We start from the raw sequence: 25327 nt of genomic DNA, 5'->3' as shown, positions 1-25327 counted from the left end.
ACTCTATGAATGGAACATGTGTTCAAATTTCAGTGTCAGGAGACATTAAAACCTGCCAGAATGCAGCAGAGCTTCTTTGCTCCTCCTTGTCACAGAGAATATGACATGAGAGGAAGAAAAGGACTACAGGAAATGCACTGGAATGGCAATTGTCAAGAGCCCAGTTTGACTGCTGAGATGGCTGAATGTCATCCAGGCACAATACACACCCAGAGTTGCTAGCAAGCTTTTTTTTTGAGTGTGTGCTTACCAATGGAAAGAGGTGCAGGAGAGAATGTGTGTCTTTAGTTACTTTACACTGAGATACACGGCTATTCAGCACTAAAGGGTCTGCTTCCTTTATGCTGCCAGCTCATTTAGGAAATGAAAAAAACATCATTCATGGTCAATTCACTTGATAGACTGTAAAAAAAACTCTGGGTTCAAGGATAACAAAACTTGTAAAAAGGAAAAACAGTTGGAGGTGCATGTTTATTAAATACAGAAAAAAAATGTAATGCTACCATAAATGAATGTACCTGTTTTACTTGTTGCCAAGATTCTTCCCATTGTTTCAGTTTTCTCTTGGCATCATCAAGTTCCTGTCTAACTCGAGTCAGTTCGTTCCCACTGCTGTTTGAACTTACAGAGGGGGCAGTGCCACTGCTTAGAACTGGGGATGGGCTGGGAGAGAAATTCCCAGTTACAAAGTCCCACATGCTCCCTGTAACACCATTTAAACCTGTGAAACAAAAAATGATGTCTGTACACCCTGCTGCAGAATGTTTCACATGCAGAACTACATAAACGCGCTGCAAATGCAAAACCTACACTTTTACCTGCAAGACTCATTATTTTACTACCTCCGGAAACATAAAAGAAAAACTTACTACATGCTTTTCTCTTCCTACTTTTGTTAAAAAAGAGCACAGTCCACAAAAGGAGAAGAAATGGTGGCAATATATTCATATACAAAAACCTTTGCTCCTGGAAGTTCATACATCACTTTAGTTCTTCCTATTTTCTATTTTCCATTAACAAAAGTTGTAGCTAAAACGTGTTCTTGCTGCCTACACTTATCTTTCAAATGCCTCTCTAAGTAAATATCTCCTCTTCCAAGAACACTTCTTGTCTTCGCTAGGAAGGAAAAATTAACTCCTTGAACTCTCTCCCATATACCTCATTTAACACCACTGTCAGCAGTGTTAACAATTATAATAGCTGGGCTTTGTCTTCCAGATCAAGTCATGGGAAATCTGTAAAGCCTTGAGCTGAACCCTCCTGACCTGCCATTGATTCCCCTCTTAAAACACAGCAGTGCAGCCTTCAGCCTACTTACCTAAAGAGTTGTGAGAAGAGGCAGAGGTGCCCAATATATTCTGTTCTGATTTCAAAGGCTGAGGCTGCTGTTGGTGGGGGACCATAGTGGATGAAACAAAAGACTGAGAAAGTGATTGTGAAAGAGAATTGAGTGGAGAGGTTGAAAGGGATGACGATGAATGTAAAGAGGAGGAACGAACAAGAGAACCTGGAATATTGACAGGTGCTGAACTTTCCAGTAATCTTTTACCTAAGCATGCACAAAAAAATAAAAAATAAAAATTAGTTCCAAAGCAGGACACAGCTCTGCAAGTATTCTTAGAATTAAATTGTATATTCAAATACCTGCCATTAATAAACAAAGTATTATTTATCTGCTATTGTAAATAATATTTTAAAATTGAACACTTAGAAGCAGTGCCATCATCTGTGGCTACAGGGAGAGAGAAAACCTTTTTCAGATCAGGTTATCTGACTTACAAATATTTACAGCCAACTGAAGCAAGTGGAAAACTGACTGGAACTTAAAGGAGTAAGAAAGAAATTGTTTTCTATTTTAATACATAAACTAGAGTTGAGAAAGTGAGACTACATACCTTGAAAATGTTTTACTGAGTAATAGCCAGAAATACCTCAATTTCTTTCTTCTACATACTTTTGTTCAGTAGATTTTAAATGTCAAATGTACTTAACTCTACAGAAACTAAGTTTGAAACAAAGTAATAAATAATGTAATCAAACAAATGTATTGCTCATAATTTTAAAAATAATGGCAATAATAAAAATAAGGTATCTTTAGAATGAATGTTAAATGATGCAATTACTTGAATAACTGTGAACAGATGCATTGAATTTTCCCAATCAGGAAACAGTTCAATATTTACTGTAAAAATTTTAATCAATAATTTTGAATAGCAATAAAAATGACATCACCTTTTCCTTGAAGAAAATAAAGCAGTCAAGTGAGTTATACTTGAAATCATGAGTCATTATTATGGTTTTCTATTTTTGCTTAAAACTGATGAATTTATGTCATCAGAGAAAACATCTTTTTAGAAATATTAAAAAAAAAAGAAAAAAATGCTCATCAAAGCTGCACTGCAACAATGTCTTCAAAAATATATCATGGAATACTCAGAAAGTGACTGCATTTCAGTCTGCTGAGCAACTACCTAAGGAAGATACAGGACAGACCAGAGATGTATGTGACATAACAAACAATAAACCTACACCTCTGTTTGCAGGAGAAGCGAGGGAGCAACACAGTAAAGGCAGTTTGGTTTAAGAATCTGGCCTAGTAAGAACTCGCAAATTTTAAGAGCCCAAGTAAAAATCCCAAGCAAACATTGTATGGAGTATGTACAACAGAGCCATCTCTTTTCTAGTACTTGAGTTACTCCTCACATCCACCTGGATTTTGCCCAACACAATCAGCACTGAGTAGCAAGGCACTGTGTGAAAACAGGCCAGCACTGCCCCATGCTGGGCACAGCCATTCCCAGTCACCCTCAGTGCAGAGCTGCTGCAGCATGCAGCCAAACCCACCAGCAGCATTGGTGGTGCTTCTGGGAAAAGGCATGTAGTAAGAGGGCAAAAAGCTGCAAAGCAGCAAGGAGTGAGAAAAAAGGTGTAAGAAACAGCCCTGCAAACACTGACGTCGGTGAAGAAAGAGCAGGAGGTACCAGAGCAGAGATTGCCTGTGGTCAGGATTTTCTATAAATGCATCAGGACGTTCTATAAATGTATGTAAGTCAGTCCTTCCATCAGCTATTCTGCCCATGGCCCCAAGGGCACGTCAAAAGCATTTTTTTAATAGACCAACCCCTTCCAAAAGAGAGACAGGATGATAGCAGTCTACCCTGCTTACATCACAAAATTAAACAGAAAGAACATAACGGAGGACTTTTCTGCACATTCACTGTTGTCTGTGACAGAGCAATTGTCTTCACAATTGTGAAGAGTAAACACCAAGAAAGGTAAGAAATAAAATGACTTTAAGTGATATGTAGTTTGATTTTATGATTTGAACCGCTTACTTGCTAATCCAAGGTCACTGCCTTCTTGATCTTCCAACTCTCTATTTATGGATGCAACATTCACACCGTTGAAATGTATATCTAAAGCTGAACCTGTTAAACAGAACACTGTTAGTGAATTATCCATGTAACTATCATGATGCTGAAATGAGGAAACTTTGATTATTTTTATTAACATTTCCATCATAAAAATCCTTAATGCCTAGATCATATCTAATACCATGCAGCACCATCCACTGGCCAAAGTGTGTTCCAATTAACACTAATAATTGCCTAACTGGGAAAATCTAATAAGGCATCTGGGATGATTTTGATGTATAGCTATACTGTCAATACAGTTGACATGAGGAAGTACTAGGGGGGAGGGAATCACCCTGTCCTGTGCTGGACAGGATGCCCAAGAAAGGATGTTCCTCTGCCCCAACTTGCACTTCTCACCTGGCATCTTGGACAGCTTTCTCTGTCCTTTTTTTTCCTCCCTCTTCTTACATTTCTGTTTTTCTCTGTAAATGATATTCACCATTGTGTTCCATCAGCAATGGACCCCACTAATCACCCTTTGTGCATGTGAACCTTTCTCAGTATGTTTGTGCAACAACACCATATGAGTGAGATGTTTCTTTCTTTTCTTGTGTTGTTTTTTTTTCCCCCACTAGAATAAAAGCAGGCCATTCACACTATTTCCCTTGTCTGACAGCAGTAGCTTGCAGTAACATATCTTCTTCTGCTCCATCATTCTTCAGTGTTCAATGCATCACCTAAGCCTCAATGTTAAGTGCTAGCTCTATCTGACTGGCATGCTCATTCTCAGCTCCCCTGTTCCCTTCTTTTCTTCAGCTCTTGAGGACAATTACTCAGCCAGCAGACAGAAAAAACTTAGAGCTCCCCATGAAATCATGATGAAGGGTCAAAGAAAAGGCTTCAGACCTTACTGTCTGACAAAGCTTCCTCAGTTCTTGCTAATATAACTCCTGCATTTCCCATGATCCTTTATCCAAATCCATTCTTCCTCTTTTCCCATTACCACCTACTGTCTTCCTGCAGCTCCTTCACTTTTTTTTTAAACAATTCTTCAATGCACCAATTTCTACAAGAAAATGACAGATTTGTTCTACGGATGTTTTAAATTTTTTGCTCTATTTAAATTACATACAGCACTTCATTTTCATTGCCATCCAGTATACCCACAAAGTAGAACTCTGGAGAAATGACTTACATATATGAAATTTCTTTGGGGAAAAAACCCACAAAATCTACACAGTTACAGTAAAGTACATTAACCCATACTGCCATGAGACACGGGCATTATGACTCACCTTCAAATAACAAAAATAGCATCCTGAAAACTATTTTAGAAAAATAGCTGAAGACAGCAGAGGCATATTTTACCTCAGAAGAATCAAGAATCTCTTACGCTCAATTACAGAATGACAAATGGGAAACAGAGCATATAACAGCTTAAATAACTTTGCAACACTAGTTCTGTATATAATTTTAGTATGTAATTTTAAAATTGTACTGAATTAGCATCACATCAAGTACATGGAAATTAGACCTTGGATTTTACTGTTACATTAGCTACTTGTTCTGGTCAACTAGCACATACTTACTCCAAAAGCACTCTTTATTTTGATAAAAAAAAAATTATTTCCACAGTATTAACTGTAAGCAGTGACATTGTATCACTTGCAAAGAACAAAAACTAAAAATTGCTCACTAATTCCAACAACTAAAAATAATTTTGCATTTATGTTTCAACACACAGATCATCCAACAAACCTTTTCAGGAAAGCAGGGTATATACTTGTGAGACTGTAGAAAAATATCTGCCATTTAATATTCTGCACAGATTACTTTCAAAAAAAGATGAGAAGAGGAAATGCCTACCTTACCATTGCTAAGTGCTGACTCACTGCCTGCAGTCTCCTGCTCTCTGGCACACACTGATTTAAACACAGAAACCTTCAAGCACACCAGCTAATCACAGCACAGCCCTGCTCATGTGACTGACACCACAGGCTGCAGAATACAATGTCCTTCAAATCACATTTCCTGCTACAGCCTCCTGAGTAAATCATACTTACTGTAGAAGTGCCACACATTTCAGCAAGTTTGTGCATAACGCTAATTAATAGGTACCAGCTGATACACTAGATGTCAGGATTGATACTTGGAGGGATGGAGAAAGGCTGTCTGAAAGGGCTGCCAGAAACCACATGAAGTTCAACAAAGCCAGATAAAGTAATGAAGCACTTGGGATAGAATAATCCGTTGCAACAGTACAGGCTGGGGACCAAATGACCAGAAAGCAGTTTTGCAGAAAAAAAGCTAGGAATCCTAAGAAACAATACATTCAGCATGTTCTGGGGGAAGTAAAAGCAGCTGGCCTGCATTAGGAACAGTGCAGCCAGCATGCTGAGGGAAACGATTGCTCTCCAGCACCTGTGAGACCACAACAAGAGCACCATGACCAGTTTTGGGTTTCTCCACGCAAGAAAGACATTTACATGCTGGACTGTATCCAGTGCCTTGCTATCTGGGTGCTTAGGGGACTGAAGCACGTAATATACAGAGACTCAAACTCTCAAACTCTGTATTCTTGAAGTGATTCAGTTGATCTGTCAAAGTATTTGGGTACTCAAGCAGGCGAATCACCACTAACAGCATGAAATGTTTGACACGTGTTCAAAGACTTATTGACAGAAGGAGATGAACATACAGTGTGCTCTGTTCAGCCTGCAGCGATACTGTGTAAAAAGTACACAGCAGTTCAGAAGACAACAGTACATAATCAGTGTACATTATGTGAGCATTTCCTTTCAGAGATCATCATAAACCGTGGGATTTCAAATTGTTACAGTGTTCTGTGTTGCCATATGACTAAACCCTGTCAGAATGATGGTTAATAAAGCTCTGGGCAAATCCAACAGGGCCTGAAGTACTGCGTCCAGTTCTGGGCTGCCCAGCACAAGAGAAATGCTGGAGAGAAACCAGCATAGGGCCACTAAGACAAGTAAGGAACTGGAGAACCCAGCTCTGGATAAGCCTCCTTAGGATAAAGACGTCTGTATCTCTCTATGCATATTGTTGAGGATACCTTTGTACCAAGTATCAAGTTATTCTTGGCGTGAGAATGTAATTATTTAATTAACAGAACTGCATAATGTGACGTGATTACCTACTGGTGACTTTACTGTCGAAGTTCTCTCCTTTGTTACTAACAACTTGGATAGAAAACCAGTGTCTAATTATTATTTAAATATTTATCTCTTTTAACATTTTCCAGCCTTGCTGGTTGGAACCAAGGGAAAGGCTCTGAGTTAGTGATGAGAATTTTTGAATGGAGTATTTTCTGAATCCGTCCTGTGTATCCAAAAAAAAGGTTCCTCCTTTTTGTGTCCTTTCAGGTTTGGCACACATAAGGGGAACAAAAATATGATTTTGTCCCTGAATGGACCAATAAGGAGACTGGAAAATAGACAGCCAAAAAAAATCTCCCACCTTCCTGCAAAGACAGTAAAATCTGTAACTGCACCTGCTAAAGTAACCTCAAAGAGAAAAAAGTCAAATCTCAGTAGCCCACCAACACAAGTTGAAGAGACATTTCTAGGAACGTGGTGAGATGCATGATGAAGGTTTTATGTATTCTTAAAATTGCTGGCCACTATCAATGACATATACCATTTAAAATATGTCCCATGCTTATGCTTACACTGCAGAATTTATGAAAAACAACAATTTTTTGAGAAAATATTCAGTTTAAAACTCAGATATTGTTTTTAATTAAATATAATAAAGTTGAGTACATACAAATGCCTTTACCAATAAGCTGTTCTGAACTGACATTAAAATAAGGAGAACTTGAATAATGCAATAAACTACATACAATCAGAGAGTAGATGTTAAGACTTACCTATAACTGATTCAACTGTGTTACCAGCAGAATAGAATGGGAGAGTTTGGGTACTGATAATAGAGACAGTTGTAGGAGATGAACTATCTGATCCAACACTGGAGGCCAGACTGGAAGTAATACTTGAAGCAAGTGGGTTAACCACTGAAAAAACACTGAGATGGTTCTGTTAAAAACAAAACATGCATATTAGAGTATGTGTGTGTATTCTTACACAGACGTGTGTAAGCACATGAAATAAATATACTGTAATTTTAGAAATAATTATTTTAGTTCAAACAGAAAGAAATCCAGAAGGAATCTCTAAATGAATAGACTAAGATAATTTTCCTTATCATTTCCATGTGGTTGGATATTGCCACTGTATGAGGAAATTCTGCTTTCAGAGAAAAGGTATTTAAATACCTTCAAATGAGCTTTACAATCAGTTAGTCAGCTGAAGTCTGATGACCCTTTTCAAAAGGAAAATATCTACTGAGCAATTATACCATTTCATTATACGTTTGTACACAAATTATATTCTAGATTTCTTTGTTCTGCAAAATTTCCCTTTAATCCAAATGCAACTGGTGCATAAACTGATCTTCATTTTAGACAAGGGAGAAAGTAAACTGCACAGCACACACCTCTATTACTTATTTCTAGCTGAACTCTTCTTTCACAGAATTCATAAAACATCCTGAGTCAGATGGGACCCACAAGGATCACCAACTTCAACTGCTGGCTCTACAGAGCACCACTCACAATTCAAACTGTAGTTCTCAAAGCACTGTCAAATGCTTGTTGAAATCCAGCAGGCTTAGTGCTGTGACCGCTGCCCTGGGGAGAATGTTCCAGTGTCTGACCACCCTCACAGTGAAGAACTTTTCTGTAATACCCAACCTGACCCTGCCCTGTCACTACTCCATGCCCTCCCCTTGGGTCCCACCACTGGTCACCAGAGAGATCAGTGCCTTCCTCTGCTCCCCTTGCAAGGAAGTTGCAGGCCAACACGAGACCTTCTCTCAGTCTCCTCTTCCCAAGGCACAACAAACCAAGAGACTTCAGCTGTTCTGCACACATGCTGCCTTTCAGACCCTTTAGTGCAAAATCACAGAAAGGCTGAGGTTGGAAGGGACCTCTGGAGGTCACCTGGTCCAACTCTCCTGGTCAAGCAGAGCCATTTAAAGTAGGCAGCCCAGGGCTGTGTCCAGAGAACTTCTAAATACCTCAAAGGAGGGTGGCTCCACAGACTCTCCGGTCCAGTGCTCAGTCATTCTCATAGTAAAGAAAAGTTTCCTGATCAGATGGAACCTCCTGTGTTTCAGTTTGTGCTCATTACCTGTTTCTTTAGGCTGCTTTGCAAAGTGCCACAGAATTTTGATACTGCTTTAATGAATCATCCAAAAGGGCAAAATATTAGTGTTAGGCTTTTGGCAATACCTGCTTGTTGTCCTGTTCATTTTTTTTCTGCTGATTCTCAGCTGAGAAGCTTCGCTGCTTTGCCTGAAACAAGAAAAAAATTATGAAATATACGAACTTAATGAGTCACTGATAAAAATGTATAACTTAAAAAGAGGGCGACTTAATTTCCCTTACTGCAGTTCCATAAAGAGAGTTATATTTTAATGATCATAGAGTAAATCAAAATTGAGCACATGGAATTTATTTCTAGCTCCAAAACTGAGTAGCCATTTTAGCACTATGATATGACTGAAATAACATGTTCCAAGTGCTTGCCAGCTGGTGACTATTTCTGCAAGAGGCTGCTGGTATAGAAGCCTGGGTTAGCCCGAAGTTTCAGCTGAACTGCCTACATTTTCTCTTTAAGCAATCATGCTACAAATAACAAACAAAAACATTTCAAATATAAAGGCAGATTTTAACACCATTTTATAATAAGGTAACTTCTGAAAGAAGTGAGACATACCTAAATAAAAGGGAACTTTAAGCCCTTTCTCTTTGCCACTGTGTTCTTGCAGAACAAGATCAAAAGTATTTCTGTTCTTTTCAAAGCAGAAACTTTAAGCGATTTCTTGAATCGCAGTAAACTCTGCATGGTCCTCCCTGTCTCTTTAGGAAGAGTTATTTCTGCCACCTTTGTAAAGTTCTTTGTTCTTTTTTTCCTTTGAGAGATGTCTAATCTCTCTTGTAGTGAATGTTCCCTATCACTCAGACACAGCTCTTCTCTTTCTATGCCTCCCATTATTCTACATGTTTTCTTCTTTGCTGCAAAGTCCATCACTGCCTCCTTTCTAGGCATGGCCAATGTGGCCAGTAAAAAGTAAGCTTGACTTCTTTGTGGCTGAGATGCATGTTTTGTAACAGCACACTACTCACTGATTTTCACCAAAACAGCACCAATGTTATATTGTTTCTCAATTAATGCTGACTTACCTCCAGAAAGCAGCCATTTATTTGGTACTGTTACTTCAATAACACTTGATCATGAATCATTTGATCACTACATTAGGAGATGGAAATCTTACTTGTCAAAATAACCAGATCTCTAATTTATAGACTGGCTGAACATTTACACCTAAGAAAGTGACCATGCCTGGAGAACTTCACTGTAATGATTCTGCCATGGCCTACAACACTTTAGCATTTAAAAAAAACAGAATCACTTTTCAACAAAAAATAAAACTGAACCCTACCAAATCTAGCTATGTTTGTGTTTCTTCACAGTTATCTTGATCTATTCTTGGCAACATGGGCTTAAAAATGACCATCACATTTCTGCAAAATTATGATTTACTGCATGCCAGCTGGGCTGCAGTGACAGATTCAGTGAGTGTTCTTAGTCCATGACAACTGCACTTTGATACACTTTTTAGCTCACTACAGGAAAGAATTCCTGACCTTGTGTTTAATATTATAAAAAAAAAATCACTGTAGATATAGGAGGTAGAGAACATTTTCTGCTTTATCTATTTAAGATTGTGTTTATACTTCTAGACACACATTATTCACATACCTGATCTTCTCGTTCAAAACCTGGTGCTTTAGGATAGCTGGATGTTGGTGAAGAAACACCTGAAGTGCTAGACTCAGAACACAAAACACCATTTGCTAATGATCTCTGTCTACAAAGTGGTCCAAGGGGTGACAAAGAACTATTGCTACCAGAACTTGATGTTACAGGTGGACTTGAAGAACAGGAAATCTGTAGGGGACAGAAAAGAGTGTCTAATATATTCTATAACACTTTTTATGTTTACAACAACATTCTCCCTTCATAAGACAATTAACTGAAATTATAAATTAATTTCACTCTTTTCTTAATACAGTATGCTAGCTTCAGCATACTTGTGTGTATTTTTGGTGTAAGCTGAAAAAAAAGAAACAGATGACAAAAGTATGTATATATATATCTATGTGGGTGTGTGTGTATATATATATTCAAATTGATATTAAAATAAAGATGAAAGAAAGTTCTGCAATATACCTTTCTAACTCCTGTCCCCCAGTCTTAACTGACAAAATTTTCTATTACAGAATACATTTACTACCCTTGTAATCAAAATCCTCTCTACTACCAACACACACCACATACTGCATCGCTGTAAGAAGCTCTAAGTAAAGCATGACTGGGTGAGACATCACTTCACTTATATTAATAAATTAGGCCAGAAAAGAGGGGAGGGATCTTTCTAGATCTTTCAAGAATGAAATCCTATAGGAAAAAAAAGACACAGATAAGCTAAGCTGTCCTTTAGTTGTATATTTGATTAACAATGACACTCCTCACTGGAGCATTCTTGCATGGAGCATTGCATCTTAAGACAAAAACAAGGGCAGAAAATACAAGTAATACATAATTAAGTCTGGATTCCAGAGCAAACGTTCCATTTAGGTTTTCAAAACCAGTTAAATATTACCTACTGACATTTACTACAGCTTTGATTTTTTTTTCTCTTTTGTTGAAGTGCAAAGAAATAAAAAGGAGATGCTTACGAAATAAAATATTGGCAGTGATGATCAGTGCTAGTATTACACAGTGATTTACACTTACATTTCCAGACTGCCCACTGTTACTTGTAACACAGTTTGTGGCATTAATACTGCTGCTCCATTCATTTGTGATTCCTATGCTGTCTGTTGAGAACAGGTGAGCACTTGGTTTGACTGAAAAGTAACAACAGCATCACAATTACTGGGTTGGTTTTGCTTTTGTTTCTTCGTTTTTTTTTCTCCTCTCCCCAGCCTAGAACCATTTTACTTAATAATAAACAATGTGAAGAGAAACCTTTGCTTACAGTGCTTAACTTAAAAAGGAATATTAACCTTTGAGAAAGTTTATTCTTAACTTAGATGTAAATTACAATCAATTACTTGTTAATTTTAATACCAGAAAATTCATCTCAAAACAACTGAACAATTACTTCCCAATTTCCCCAAAGGCTACTTTGTTAAACTATTAAAAATCTCAGACATTTGATTATTTTAATTTAACATCTTAAGGAGATTTAGTCTTCAATTTTTTACATACAAATAACGAGTTAACAAAAAATTTTTACTTTAGTAAGCAATTGCATTTAATGATATTCCTCCCCTCATAATTCATGCACACAATACCTCGAAGTAAGGGAGTCAGGACAGAAAAAAAATCTCTCAAACCCTACAAATCCTGCAAGATTTTTTTTTTTTTTTCCATCTCTTGCACCTAATGCATTTCTGAAGGGATAACAGTAAGCTACTATTTAGAAATCAAATGTGAACATTCTTTCCTAGGAACAGTAAATAGCTCTGCTAGTGTGCAGGGCTATGCCAGAAACAGGATGAGTGTGAGACAGAGATACCTCTCTTCACTGGAGGTAGTGCAGCTGAGGACTGTTTCTAATAGTGCAGTTTTTGCTATTCTGCTTATTAACAGTAAGCGAGAGAAATACATTAAATTTGAAATATTTGCTTCTATAACCATTCTAATTCCTTCTAACAGCAAACATCATAATTTCTGGCCAGCTCCATGCAAGTTACAAACTCTACACTGTAAGCACCCCCCCAGATTAAGTGTATTTCCACAGGGACCATAGATGTGGTTGGAGTCCCACATGGTGGCTCCACTCGTGGGCATCACTGAAACTCCCAAATATCTGTCTTGGAGGAATTGTAAAAATTCATCATGGTCTTAAGAAATCAGGAAGGAAAAAAAGAACAAACAACAGGTCAGCTGATTGTGAAGAACTCACTGAGAGAAGACCAGGAAGACAATCATAGAAAACACATGCTTCCCCAAGCCAGTTCAACAGAGAATGGTAAAAGTTGCTGAGAGATGTATGAAGGGTGGGAAGGATTCCACAGAAATTCATTTATTTTGAAGTTTACTACAGTGGTTTCAATAGGACAACTAGTGTATTTACAAAAGTCCAACAGGTAAACATTTGGTAAGTCAAGCTCAAAGAGTTGTAGGGACAAGCTGCATTTGTAAAGAAAACATCCTGTTCTGCTGCTGCTGCAAATTTGATGTACATTCGGCAACCTCTCTTAGCAATGTAATATATTGGAAAATACAGAATGAATTTCTAAAAACAAGTGACATCAACTGCCATTTGCCTCTTAAAATTAAGGATTTTAAGTCACTTCTGCTATAGGTGCTTAGAAATAACACTGATAGAAAACAATAATTCTCTTACTTACTTTCACCATGTGCAAATGCACAAAATGGGCCACGAGGGCAGTAACCTGTCTGGCGCATATCATTGCACTTTGTAGATTTGTATATCTAAACAAAACAGAGTGTGATTAACTGAAGCATATTTCCTACTGAGCAATAAAACAGATAGAAAATTTTAAAACCTTTAAATGAAAAGTTCTTAATATTTAATTAATAGCAATACATTTAATATAGTTTTCTCAGAAAACTCAGTTTTTGCATTTTTAAAATCAAACAGAAAAGCAAAATAGTAAGAAAATTAAACAAGAGAATCCTAACCTCATTCTGTGTAATAATAAATATTATCAATAGTATTTTAGAAAGTGTTGCTTAAATTGCTTTTGCTTTCCATGTGTTACAGAAACAAGTCGAACACCAGTTGAAGTCATTTACACCACTGTAAGAAATTTCACAGGAGAAATAATGTATGTACTAGAATGTCTTAAGAAAAAAAGCAAAACAATCTGCTTTTTTTCCTACACACTGCCTGCATTGCTACACCTCAAATATTCAGACCTTACTAACATCAAATGTCTTTCTCAAACCTGACTGAAGCATGTGAGAACTGAAGTAACACTGACAGTTCAGGGCAGTAATCCTGATATATGTTGCACATAAGATCCAGCTGCAGTTTCCTGCTCTAACAGGATCTCTTGTCTTTGTATTTCACATGGCTTAGACAAAGCTGACATAGAACAATGTTTATATAGCACGCAGATTCTTCTCATAATTAATTCCAGGAATTTGCAGATCTGTGGCAAATGGCAGTAGTCCCCCAAGCTTTGGCAACAGAAATATAGAAATAATTTATTTTTCCTTAAACACTGAATAGGAGACAAAACACCCATAGTACAGAAGCATTCACCTGAAGAACACACTTTACAAACAGAGCAGTGGAACTCATCTTTCTACCAATTTCACTGGCAGCTATCAAAACACTGCAAAACACAAAGGAGTGATTTGTGCACACCATACACAAATTAGGAAATGAAGCTGGATCCTTCTCTTACCTGTTCTCTGTTTATTGGTGAATACAAAATCTGAACTCTGTATATCTTATGTTTATTATGCAGAAGAAAAAAGTAGTACTACCAGATGGTTTCAGCAAAAGAATTAGCTAGAAGTTGAGTCTTGATTTCTGGTCCTAATCACAAAATCATCCCTAGTCCTGTGAGATACCCAGGTGGTGAGAAATGCCTACTGATAAATACTACTATTGTAAGAGTGGCAATATAGATAAAATCAAAAGACTCTAGGGGCCAGAGTGGCCCCGATTCTGGAGATGGCCACATCATCCACACGTACCAATGTTACAAAAGCTGCTATTTAGCAATGGTGGAATAAAGCTATTCCTAAATACGATAACCATGAGATTTCTTCAAAAATCAGTCATTGAGCCAAAAGGCAATGAGAATATTCTTTATTTGAATCTGGTGAAGTGTGAGGACACAACGTCCAATATAAAAAGATAAAGCTGGATAAAGTGACTATGAATTGAACTTAAAGGATACAGAAAAGTAAGGCTGAATTAATGCCCTTGATTTCAAATCAGTAGGATGAGAAATGAAGGCAAATGGTAACCACCATCAAACTGACTGAATTTCAAACAGAGTAAAATGAGCACTTCACATTCTCTAGTCAGAGGCTCAAAAGCTGTGTGGAATTTCCATTCTAACCAGCTACAGCCAGAGCTAGAGCAAAGGGAAATGATTACAGAGAACAACGTTGAATAAAATCTCCTTTGAGCAGAAGCATGTTGCTAGTTTCTGTGAAATTAAATGCTACAGCTAAAATTAAGTGAAATGACAACCCTATGACCATGAAGCTGTCTTGCATACCAGCAGGAATTATGTCCAACACTTCAACAAAGGCAGTACAGCTAATGGAAATAAAGATGGACAAAGACTGAGGTGATCCAGCTGATGTGGGAGCAAACTAAAACTACCTTTGGTTCAGGGCCAGGAAATGAATTAGCAGGCAACTGCTAAGTGAGAGGTTTTAAAGAGCTGGCATATAAAACAGCTGCAGTTGGCACATACTTTTAGTAAAACAGTCATATCAAAAGCACTACATATGGCTGAGTTATATCAGGCATAGCACCCATTAAGTTTGAGAAGAGCAAAAACAGCTGATTGAGACCACTGTGAGTCCACCAATTATTCTGTCATAATTTAATTAAGGACTGAAAGAAATGGAATAAAATTAAAGGTACATTTGGCAAAGCCTGTTGTGGTAGACTCATTACAGAATAAATCAAAGATTCTTCTCTAAAATGAAAAAGTGGTCATTCTAATAAGACATCAATAAACTATGTGGAAAGAATAATTAATTCAGATAATGAAGATTATGACTATTACCAATGTAAGATATCTGCTGTTAAAGAAATGGCTAGATTACAATGGATGGTAAGAAGAAGGAGGGCAGCAGACAAAATTGGCTTCACACCTCAAGCCTCAGCCTTCTGACTTATTTTAGTATTTTCACTAATAGCTTTGTCATAAACTAAAGTATGATAGTTACACTAAGCAGGAAGACACTGTTATTACAGAAAAGGGCTGGAATATAACATGGAAGAAATTAGGTAATCTGAAGTAAATCCATACAGTAAAATCTCTAGTAATCAATAAGAACAGAGAAATTCTGGAGCAGCATCTCGGGATTGAGATAGTAAACACCTACTTAATATAAAGATGCAGATGGTCAACCTGATAGGGGACATGATAAGGAGGAGTTTGAAAAAACCTTGAAGTCAGTATTGTAGGAGTTTCTTTCAGAATGGTATGCTCTTGAGATTACTTCAATAATCTTCATAATTGGAAGAGAAAACAGCAATTACTTGAGTGGTTTTTGCTTATAACTTACTAAGCTTTTAACTTCCTAATGCACCCAATATTCTGCTGTGAATTCTTTATGCCTGTTCAGAGGTCCCAAATCCCAAATATTAAGTACTGTACAGGTAGCTTCTTACACAACGTGTCTTTTCAGTATCACAGTTTTTTTCCTCCATTAACTGGAAAATTTAATACTTTCCTAGTGCTGCAATACATTTAAATCTCAGCAGATAACGAGGCACTGCTCTCTTCCCCAGCACTTTATTTTTACACTCAAATATCCAGCAAATGAGTGTTACAATGAGTGTACCTATAGAGGAATGTAAATTCACTTTCTTTTTCTGGAGTGTCTTCCTTCAGCCAGTAGGAAGAGACACTGCTCTTTCCACTTTCTCTGGCATATTCAGATTCTTGCAATTATTTGCAATACAGCTTTTAACAATGCTCAAAATTGTAATTTGTCCCAAGTTACAGGACAAAAAGTTAGGTAAAATTTATACCCAAATCTTATATATAGGCAATCAACATGAAAAAAAGGGTTTTCAGAAGTCATGTGAAAAGTCAATCCAGTTACTAGATTACAAGCATTCAAATGCTGCAGGGAATATGAATTCATTTTTCACTAAGTAGAATAATAAAAATGCCTAGCAGTGAAAACCACAGCAGTAAAATAAATATTCTCAGCAAATTTTGCTTAAACCAATAATTCAACTACTGGAAGAGTTGCATGACTTCTCTCTCCAAATGTTACGTATTTTTCACATGTATCATCTTTAACAGATACTTGAATTCATAATAAATTTAAAGTCACTAAAAGTAAGAAGAAGCTCAATTTCTTACCTCAGGATGAAATTGCTGCTCTGTACGAGAATGACAGTATTGACAGCTATCCCCACTTTCACACCTTGAAGGTTCACCCCATTCATCTGCATGTTTTACACTGGGGCAAGGAGTAGACCTAGAAACAAATGATGCCCAGAGCATGTTTCTATCTAATTCCTAGCAGAAGTCTCAAACCATTTCCCATTAAATTTGAGGAGCTTTGTTTCTGGGACCAATAAAGTTGTAAATTCTAGGAGAAAACTAGCCTTTTGTCTCTGACAGAAGAAGGAGCAAGTAGGATTCCAGCTTTCTTCTGTCTGGTGACATTTATGAACAGTCCTCAAACTGTCAAGCAAAACCCATCAATTCTAAAGCCTATAGCACAGCATGATGAAACACCAAATAAATGAAGAAACCGATGTTTCAGAATGACAGACTCTCTCTAAAACTAAGTGAAGAGATGCATTAAAGTTTGGTCCTAAAAGTACTGCTCAGAAAAAGAAAATCTGAGGAGTGAAAACAAAAGAAAGCCAGAAATTATAACTGGTCTTTTCCCAACAAAGAAGGTATCACTTGGTGATTCTTGATTTTCACTAAAAATTAAACCTTTCATTCTTCACAGGAAAAACAGAATATTTTTTACTACCATTTCAGGTTTTTATTCTTCAGAAGTGACTGATCATTCTGAACAGATGATTTTTTTTTCCCCACAATAAATAAATAAATGAATAAACAAACAAACAGCAAAGCTACTGGGAAAGAGATGTTTTTATTCCATTGGGAATACCCCCAGCATAAGAGTCCACACAAACCAGTCCATTAAGAACTGTCTTGACTGATCAAAGAGTGTACTCCAAATATTTATGTACCTGTATTTGAATGTTCTGGGATTCCGCCTCCTGTCGCGGCTGTTGTGGTAGTGTGGACACGCGTAGCCCTGGCGGCAGAGCCTGGGTGGCTTTGTGCACTGCTCTGTCTTGTAGCCAGCTAGTACAAAATTTGTGTCTGTAAACAGGTCAAAAAGTCAGAGAAATAAGCAACTAGATTTTGTATTTCAAGTGCCTTGAGTTAGCTTAGGAATCATGCTATTTTGTAAAAAAAAAGTTATGAATCACAGACTCATCCATCCTTATAAATCTAGATACTTTCATGCAAAGAAATCTTCATCACATTTATATTCTATAGCAACTGTATAATAAACTACATAAATACAGAACTACCAACCTTGGTAGAGAAACTATCCAGAAATTCTCACTGCATCTATTCAACATTTTGAAAATGAAAACCTTAAGCAATACGACTCATTTTAGTAAGACAAACACTGAAACCATTTCAAGTTCTATATTTACATCTTTTCTTAAGTTTAGTGCTGACGCTCCTTATTTCACCAGAACTTCTTTAATGATAAGGCATTCTAATACTAGCTACTAATATCTCCCTGGACAAATTCTAGAGCCTCTATTAGACTCCTGCCTCTTTATCTGCATCTGGTGCCAGTAAGGAGGAATTAGGACATGAAGAAGGTTCTGTCTAGAAACAGAAAAAGACAGAAAAACAATGGAGCAAGCAGATAAATTAGAAGGTAAAATTTGGCTAATTGTCAGCATGGAACAGTGAATTACACCAAACCAATCTAATTCCTTCCTAAGGTAGGAAAATGGCTTCAGGTATGACTGAAGCAATCACCATCACGTATCTTGTCTTTAGCAAACCTGTCTGAGATGTTCACAAAAACAAATACAGCAAAATTCCTACCAAATTTGTGGAAAGCAAGCTGAAAAAGCATTCTCAAAGAGTCATTAATGGTGTACTCTAAAATAGCAAGGCTTACTGATCAGAGTAGCACACAGAGTCTACATGTCCTTCAGTCCTCTTCAATAGTTTAATTTAAAACTGAGGAAAACAAAGCTGAAATCACCAGCTGAATGATTATTTTCAGTCTCTGGCAATTATATGCAATCCCACCACATTTAGTAGGATGTAAAGAAGTCACACAATATTATATAACATAACACTGCAGCAATGCAAAGAACCCAATAAAAATGCTTGTAGTTGATTAACTTTGCTGCATTTTTCTTATTTTTTACTTTCCAATACAAAAATATTCCAGTATTTTTCATCTAGAGCTGATAACGACAGACTATACATTTTAGTACTTAAATGACTGGAATTCATCCTCTATCAGAATAAAAAAATATATATAGCAGGGACAAATATCATAAGATTATCTTCCCTGAATTCTTTAGAGACACTATCTTCATGTCACCTCTTCCTATGTTACTGTCCATGCAGGAAATTTTGAAAGTAATTGTATCCTGCAATCTTTCCTATAGTAACGTTTGGACAAGAGCTCTAATAATAGGCAACTGATATAACATCTTTGGCAGAGTAAGAAGCAAGTGAAATCAAATCTGAAAGTCTTAAGAAAACCAAGACAATTGGTTTTAAGCAATCTCATGTAATGCTTTCAAGGCACTCACATCCAAATACTTTCCTCCAATTTTCTATTTAACATTTTACTTCGTTCCTGCTAGTCAATCTCAGCAAAGAACAAAGGTTTGTTAACTATTCAATTAATGACTTAAAAAACAAAGACCGATCATTATTACTCCTCAGCACAAGACACAGCTCCTACTGACTTGCATGAATAGTTTCCCAATTGATACAGATTAGCAGTACTTGTATTAACTAAGCTGAGACATACTAAACATTTTCAAAACATTTTCAATTTATAATCTCAATACAAATGTGACAGACTATACAAAACTGCTCACAAATATCTGTATTACTTACAGAAACCATTTTTTTACTCTATTACAAAAAAGACTTCTGAATATCTCCCAAGTTTGGACCCAGGGTCAACAAATTGGATCAAACATCATCAAAGAAACGGAGAAAGGAGACAGGGTAACATTACCCTGCCATCTCGGATCTTCACTAAGGATCTTCTCAATCATTGCTTGACTTGCTAAATTCCCTGGTTGCAGATCTGGAATGCCTTCACCACATCCTAGCTGCCCATTCTGTAAAGTTTCCTGTGCCTGAAGTTCTCTGGAATGGAGAAAGAAAATAACACTGCAAAACTGTATAGCTACAGTAACCCTATCTGTCCTACAAAAAATCTTGTCCTATTCTATCAAAAAATTACCATTTAATCTAGATTCCAACAAATCTAAATTGGAATAAAAAAGCAAGCAGACAGTCATGAGGAATAACCATGTCAGACTAATCAAAGAGAACATATGAAGGAATGCTGGCATTACATATACAGCCAATGTTTGTACCTGCAGTGTACCTCAGTGTGCTGATATGCTGACATTCTGTACATGTTATTCATTACTAATATTCTACTGCCACTATGATACAGTAGAAGTAAAAGAAATAACAGAAGTTACAGAAAGTATGTTCAGCTCACTGTAGCATTTTGCAAGAGAAGCATACCAGGACAACTGGGAGATCTAATAGCAAATTATAATCATTGGGTAGAGCATCTCTTCTGCAAATATTTATAACTTTTTTTTCAAATAAGCAATGCAAGCTTGGTGAACAATTAGAATGAGCACTACCTAACTAAAACTTGTTGTATTAGTGCTAAGAAACTTCTATCAAAAACCCGAGACAATTTTATTACACCTGTTTTACAAAATCAAGCTGCAGTTTCAACAATGACAAATTAGTTACATGGATTAAAAAAAAAAAAAAGATAGAGATAATATAGCATAACTGTATTAGGCAGACTTTGAAGCAATGTTGATACAAGATGAGGAACCAGTCACCAGAGGTGGTTCTACAATAGTCAGTCTTCATGAGAATCAAAAGCCCCTACTGCTTCATCTAGGCACAGACAGTCCAGGAGCTTATCTGCTATTCCAAAACACTCCTACTCCAAGAATCTCTGAAGAGGAACTTGATAGTTGACAATGGAAATAGTTATTATACATTTCACGTATCATTTCAAGAACTTCCCTGCTCTGTAGTATCTCCCAAGAAAAACAAAAATCTCTAAGAGGATGGGAAAACATGACTAACTCAATGACAAGACAGGAACCTTTTAAGCTATCAAAAAAAATCTTTTACAGAGTCAAGAAATGTGAAGAAAAACAGATATTGTTCCCAAAGAATGCTTCTTCTTAAAGGTGGAGGTGAGAAGAACAAGGCTCTTAGGTGAAATAAAGTTAATACCTACATCAATGATTCTACTATAACTTCTTCACTCTGCTTACAATGAAAACCCCCTGGTATTGGTGGACATACTAGAGCAAACTATCACTAAACATTGTCTGGACTTTCTTAATGAATGCTAGATATTTGAAATCAGGAGATGCAATGGCACATGACCATTTTTCACAAGCTTAATTTAGGTTCAAGCTGTTAAAATATGGACTCCTGTTATGAGCATCTTCAGCTCTATGCAGCCAGAACATGCTTATCACCCAGTTTAGGCCACAACCAAAACTCATTTGTGCCACTACCATGACTCACCAAGTACCTTCTTTTGACAGTAATTTCCTCATATGTTAGAGAGGTAGAAAATAATACTGATATTATATACATGAAAAAAAAACAAACCAACAATGGCAGAAAGCAAAATGTCAAAAATAAGTTCAGAACCCGAAAAATGGCATAACAGTTATAAATTTATAAATGTAAAAATCACACACAAATTTACAAGGCATACATGACTCAGGACAGAATAACTGGTCTTTCATTAGTTCTAAGAATTACACATAAGGCTCTTCAAACAGCAAATCACAAAATGTTAGTGTTTGTATTTCCTAGCATGCTTACACCTGCTATCTTGATGCACAGTAAAATGCATTCTTATGTTCTGTAGTTACAGATGAAATCACGTTCTTCATGCAAAGCACGCTACATTGTCTGGTGTGTAGTTGTAACAGACATGGCATTTTCTGCTTAACAGGCTGCAGAATTTGAAATACAGACTACCTTATGTCATATACTGGAGGTCTAAGGTCATGCGGCCCATGAGCAAAGGCACAGTGAATCCCATTCTTCACGCAATGACCCCGGGCATCTGTTTCATGAATGCATGTTCCAGTCTTGTAATATCTGAGATGGTATTTCCTTTCTGTATCTCCTGTTGTTCGATGTAGGTAAGGGCAACTATATCATAGAAAGAGGAAAGTTTAAGCTTTGCTTTATTTTTAAACATTCAACTCTGAATTCTGCTCTCTCTCGTTAACTCGTAACAAACAACTTTGCAGGTTCACAAACAAATCTGACAGATCAGCTTAAAAATGAAAAGTGTTAATCTACTTCATAGTCTCCACTAAAATTACAAGAGTCTATACTAGGCTAGCTTACAAAGATACCCTTAATAAATACAGCAAACACCCATGTAAGAAAGCAACACCTGAACTGAGAAATGTCATTGTCCATACTGATACAAGCTTAAGGCATTTCCTTACTACAAGAAAATTGTTTACTGTTTGTTTTGTTTTTTAAATGCTACAGTTATTTACAGTCAAGGGGTACTTGAGATATCATGATGTTTTGTTCTGCCTGATCCTTATAGGCACAGAACTTCTTGAATAGCCTGAAAGCAAACTTAAATTGACTTCTCTACAAAAAGTAAGAGAAAAATTCCTGTACCAGCAATAAATCTTTGTAGGTATACTAACCATTTTCAACGAACAACTCTGTGAGGCCTGGTCTGTACTCTAAGTCATTAACATCATGTATGGATTATAATTCTATCAGTTGTAAACAAATAGGGAAAAAATGCTTATGCAGATGTGTCTGTTCTCCCCAGGTTTACCTCAGTGCAATTAATTTTGGTCACTGCTGGGTTTGAAAAAATACTTCTCTACAAAAATTACTTTCTCGCATCCTGAAGTAAAAAGAAACTACATAAAAAACTTGGGGTGTGGTACAGAACAACAAATAGAAAACCCCACAGAAAGATGTTCTTGCAGACAGAGGGAGAATGATGAAGTACTAAGCAGAGTTTAGCATTCGTAAGAATGACGTTGGCCTAAGCTTTGCTTACCATGTTCTAAGAAGATTATTTAGAAAACAGATTAAGCAATTTACTTGCAAAAACTTACAAGTCTATTTATATATTAAAATCAAAACGCTAAATTTTTCCTATACTGCTAAGATACCTGTAGCTTGAACTGATTTCCAAGAATTGATACTTATGATTTCTAAGATGCAAGCTTCTTTCTTTTAGAAATTTTAAAACACTCAATCAAGAGTGTTGGTGTAAATGGTGTATGGGAACTTCTAAGTCACAGCCTGAACCACTGATTGAGCACCTGGAAGAAGAGACCAGTCAGCCCTGGAAGCAATTCAACCTGTGCAATTGGGAGACCTTAAGGCCTCACTTAAGGGCTGACTGCCCCCCACAGAAGGATCTCTTCCTGGAGATCCCTCCTTTGTGGAGTTTTTCTGTGAGCCTATGTCTTTAGAGACAGGAGAGCAATCCTCTTTTTGTGACATCTTCTCAATGCATTGGTCCTGCTGCTGTTACAAATGGGTTGCAGCCAGTGAGTTTACTTATACCTCTTTAAATCCCAACAGAATTAATTAGTAAGAAGAGTAAGCATACCAAATTCAGTGCTACATCTCATTCTTTCAGTGTAAGACAAAACACAACCAACAATCAAGATCTGGAAGTAGTTCATTCACACTTCCTGGTTCTGCGTGAAAAGACAGATGGGATGCAATTTTTGTTGGAGGCATTTTGGTGACTCAGCTGAACTTCGTAAGAAATGCTTTGTGATGTATGATCAGCACTGTGCAGCCTTCCCGTTCTGCTAGAATTGCTACTGATACAGAAAAATGAGAAAGCTGTTAGGGCTGGCAGAAGTATCAGACAGACTCTAGTCTTGTACTGAAGTTGAAACAAATGAAATTGCAATTTGAAATTATGTTGACTATTGCTAGCTGTCCCGCCACTAGCAGAATTTGTGCAGGAGTTAAGTGGGAAAACATACTAGCAGATTGTTCGTTACAAATTACTACATGTGCACAGCACATAGGTGAGAATATTGTCTCAGTCTTATGCTTAATGCTCACTCCTCCGTTTTCATCTGTTTAATTTTGCTGGTTCCTGTTGAAAACAAGAATTAAATGTCTCCCAGTCCAAAGCGTACAGGTTCACAACTCACTGCTCATCTCTGTGTCAGCGGCCCCTTAGTGGATGGCAAGCATTTTTGCTTAGATATCTGGGCTCTTTCCCTAGAGAAATTACCAATCCGAAGATGTCTCATAAAATGTTAAAGCCTCCAATTACATTCAAATGAATGCTTAAAAAGAGAGAATTATGGAATTCAGATATTTTGTCAGACAAAACACAGCTCCTTCCATGCACAGCGAGAGGGAGAAATACTCAGGTCACAATTTTTCCCATGTAAAGGCAAAACAGATTCCAAAAACAAGCTGATAAAGAAATATGAGCTCTCTCAAGAGTCTTATGTTTTCTTTGGCCTAAGACTCAATTATGCCATCTACAACTACAGCAAAGGATTGCATGAGCTTTCATCTCACTTCTCAGCTCTTGAAGCATCCCCTTATTTGCTTCTACCAGTGCAATCTTGCTCTGCTAACATTCTTTTAAAAGACTGCTTTTTTTTTTTCTTCCTTTAGTACCACTATCTATCATTCAGTAATGAAAAGTTAATTTTTGTGCCCAGTCAACAAAATGACATGAGCATCCATTATCCTCTTGTTGATATTCAAACAAGAACTGCTCATGTTCATGGGTGCTTTACAAATACCTGAAGAGGTACATAACTGTTTTCTTTTAAATCATCCCCAAAGACATTTTTTGCTTTTTGTTCTGCTTAGGTACAATTCTAAATATTGTCATGCTGCCTACTACTTCTTTGTTGTTTACCTTCACTTGTCACCTGTTGTTTAGTTTGTAACTCCTGGGGGAAAATTCCACCTTTTTTTCTTCTGTGACTACAGCCTGGAACACAAAAGATATCTGATCCGTGATAAGAGCTGCTAAGCACTGCAATAACCAAAATAACTGTCTTCACATTTTAAAACATGTGAGCAGCATAACTACATATTTCCTGTCTGTTTTTCTGTTTTGATTTTTTTTTCCTGTCAGAAGTCTTTCCTTGCTTCCATCACTGCAGATGAAGCTAGTTCCTCTATGTTATACGACCACAATATACCCAGCTCCTCTATACATGCCTGCCTGTCATACCATTTGCTCACTCCTATCTCCACAAAGCTTCACCCTCTCCCCATGATTCCTGTGGCCTTTACCCAGAAGAGACATGTGTCCATGGAAAAGCAAACCCTAATGGTCTACTCAGGTAACCAATATATGAACGCCTTCAAAGAATCACAGAATGGCCTGGGTTGAAAAGGACCACAATGATCATCCAGTTTCAATCCCCTTGTTATATGTATGGTCGCCAACCACCAGACCAGGCTGCCCAAAGCCACATCCAGCCTGGCCTTGAATGCCTCCAGGGATGGGGCATCCACAACCTCCTTGGGCAACCTGTTCCAGTGCGTCACCACCCTCTGGGTAAAAAACTTCCTTTTTCCCTCTCTGCAGAGCCATCACAAGACAGTCCTTCTCCTTTATAGCCCGTCAGCCCCTACTCAGTGCAGTTTGCACATAATATTTCAAAACTGTCAGGAGAAAAACACAACTGCCAAAAAATGTTCAGGGACAACAGGAACAATACTAGGAGAAAACAAACTTCTTACATTCTGCTTTCAAAATGGTTACAAAACAGTAAGATAGCTCTAACTCCATGACATCCTAAAGAACACATGCTTACATAAAAGAGTACATACCAAA

General features: G+C 37.1%; 1 protein-coding gene across 4 annotated transcripts in view; it reads right to left on the bottom strand.

The window, feature by feature from the left end:
• The window catches only part of UNKL (unk like zinc finger), a 32459-nt gene that overhangs the window by 4489 nt on the left and 2643 nt on the right, over positions 1 to 25327 (bottom strand). For 2 of the 4 annotated variants that reach the window (XR_014886743.1, XM_085237317.1), the window contains exons 3-14: positions 21484 to 21660; positions 19454 to 19611; positions 17406 to 17541; positions 16555 to 16672; positions 12868 to 12952; positions 11243 to 11355; positions 10205 to 10393; positions 8671 to 8733; positions 7249 to 7414; positions 3336 to 3428; positions 1319 to 1549; positions 519 to 721 (exon numbers count right to left, since the gene is read on the bottom strand). Coding sequence is in view for 3 of the 4 variants with exons in the window: in XM_085237317.1 (XP_085093443.1) it covers positions 519 to 721; positions 1319 to 1549; positions 3336 to 3428; positions 7249 to 7414; positions 8671 to 8733; positions 10205 to 10393; positions 11243 to 11355; positions 12868 to 12952; positions 16555 to 16672; positions 17406 to 17541; positions 19454 to 19611; positions 21484 to 21660 (1732 nt within the window). In the remaining variant the exon portion in view is untranslated. The remainder of the gene's footprint in view (positions 1 to 518; positions 722 to 1318; positions 1550 to 3335; positions 3429 to 7248; positions 7415 to 8670; positions 8734 to 10204; positions 10394 to 11242; positions 11356 to 12867; positions 12953 to 16554; positions 16673 to 17405; positions 17542 to 19453; positions 19612 to 21483; positions 21661 to 25327) is intronic. The other 2 variants (XM_085237318.1, XM_085237319.1) reach the window with 2 other exon arrangements.

The sequence above is a fragment of the Meleagris gallopavo genome, chromosome 16 (genome assembly GCF_905368555.1).
Source record: "Meleagris gallopavo chromosome 16, MGAL_WU_HG_1.1, whole genome shotgun sequence".
NCBI classification, from domain to species: domain Eukaryota; kingdom Metazoa; phylum Chordata; class Aves; order Galliformes; family Phasianidae; genus Meleagris; species Meleagris gallopavo.
This window is presented reverse-complemented; position numbering and strand designations above follow the sequence as displayed.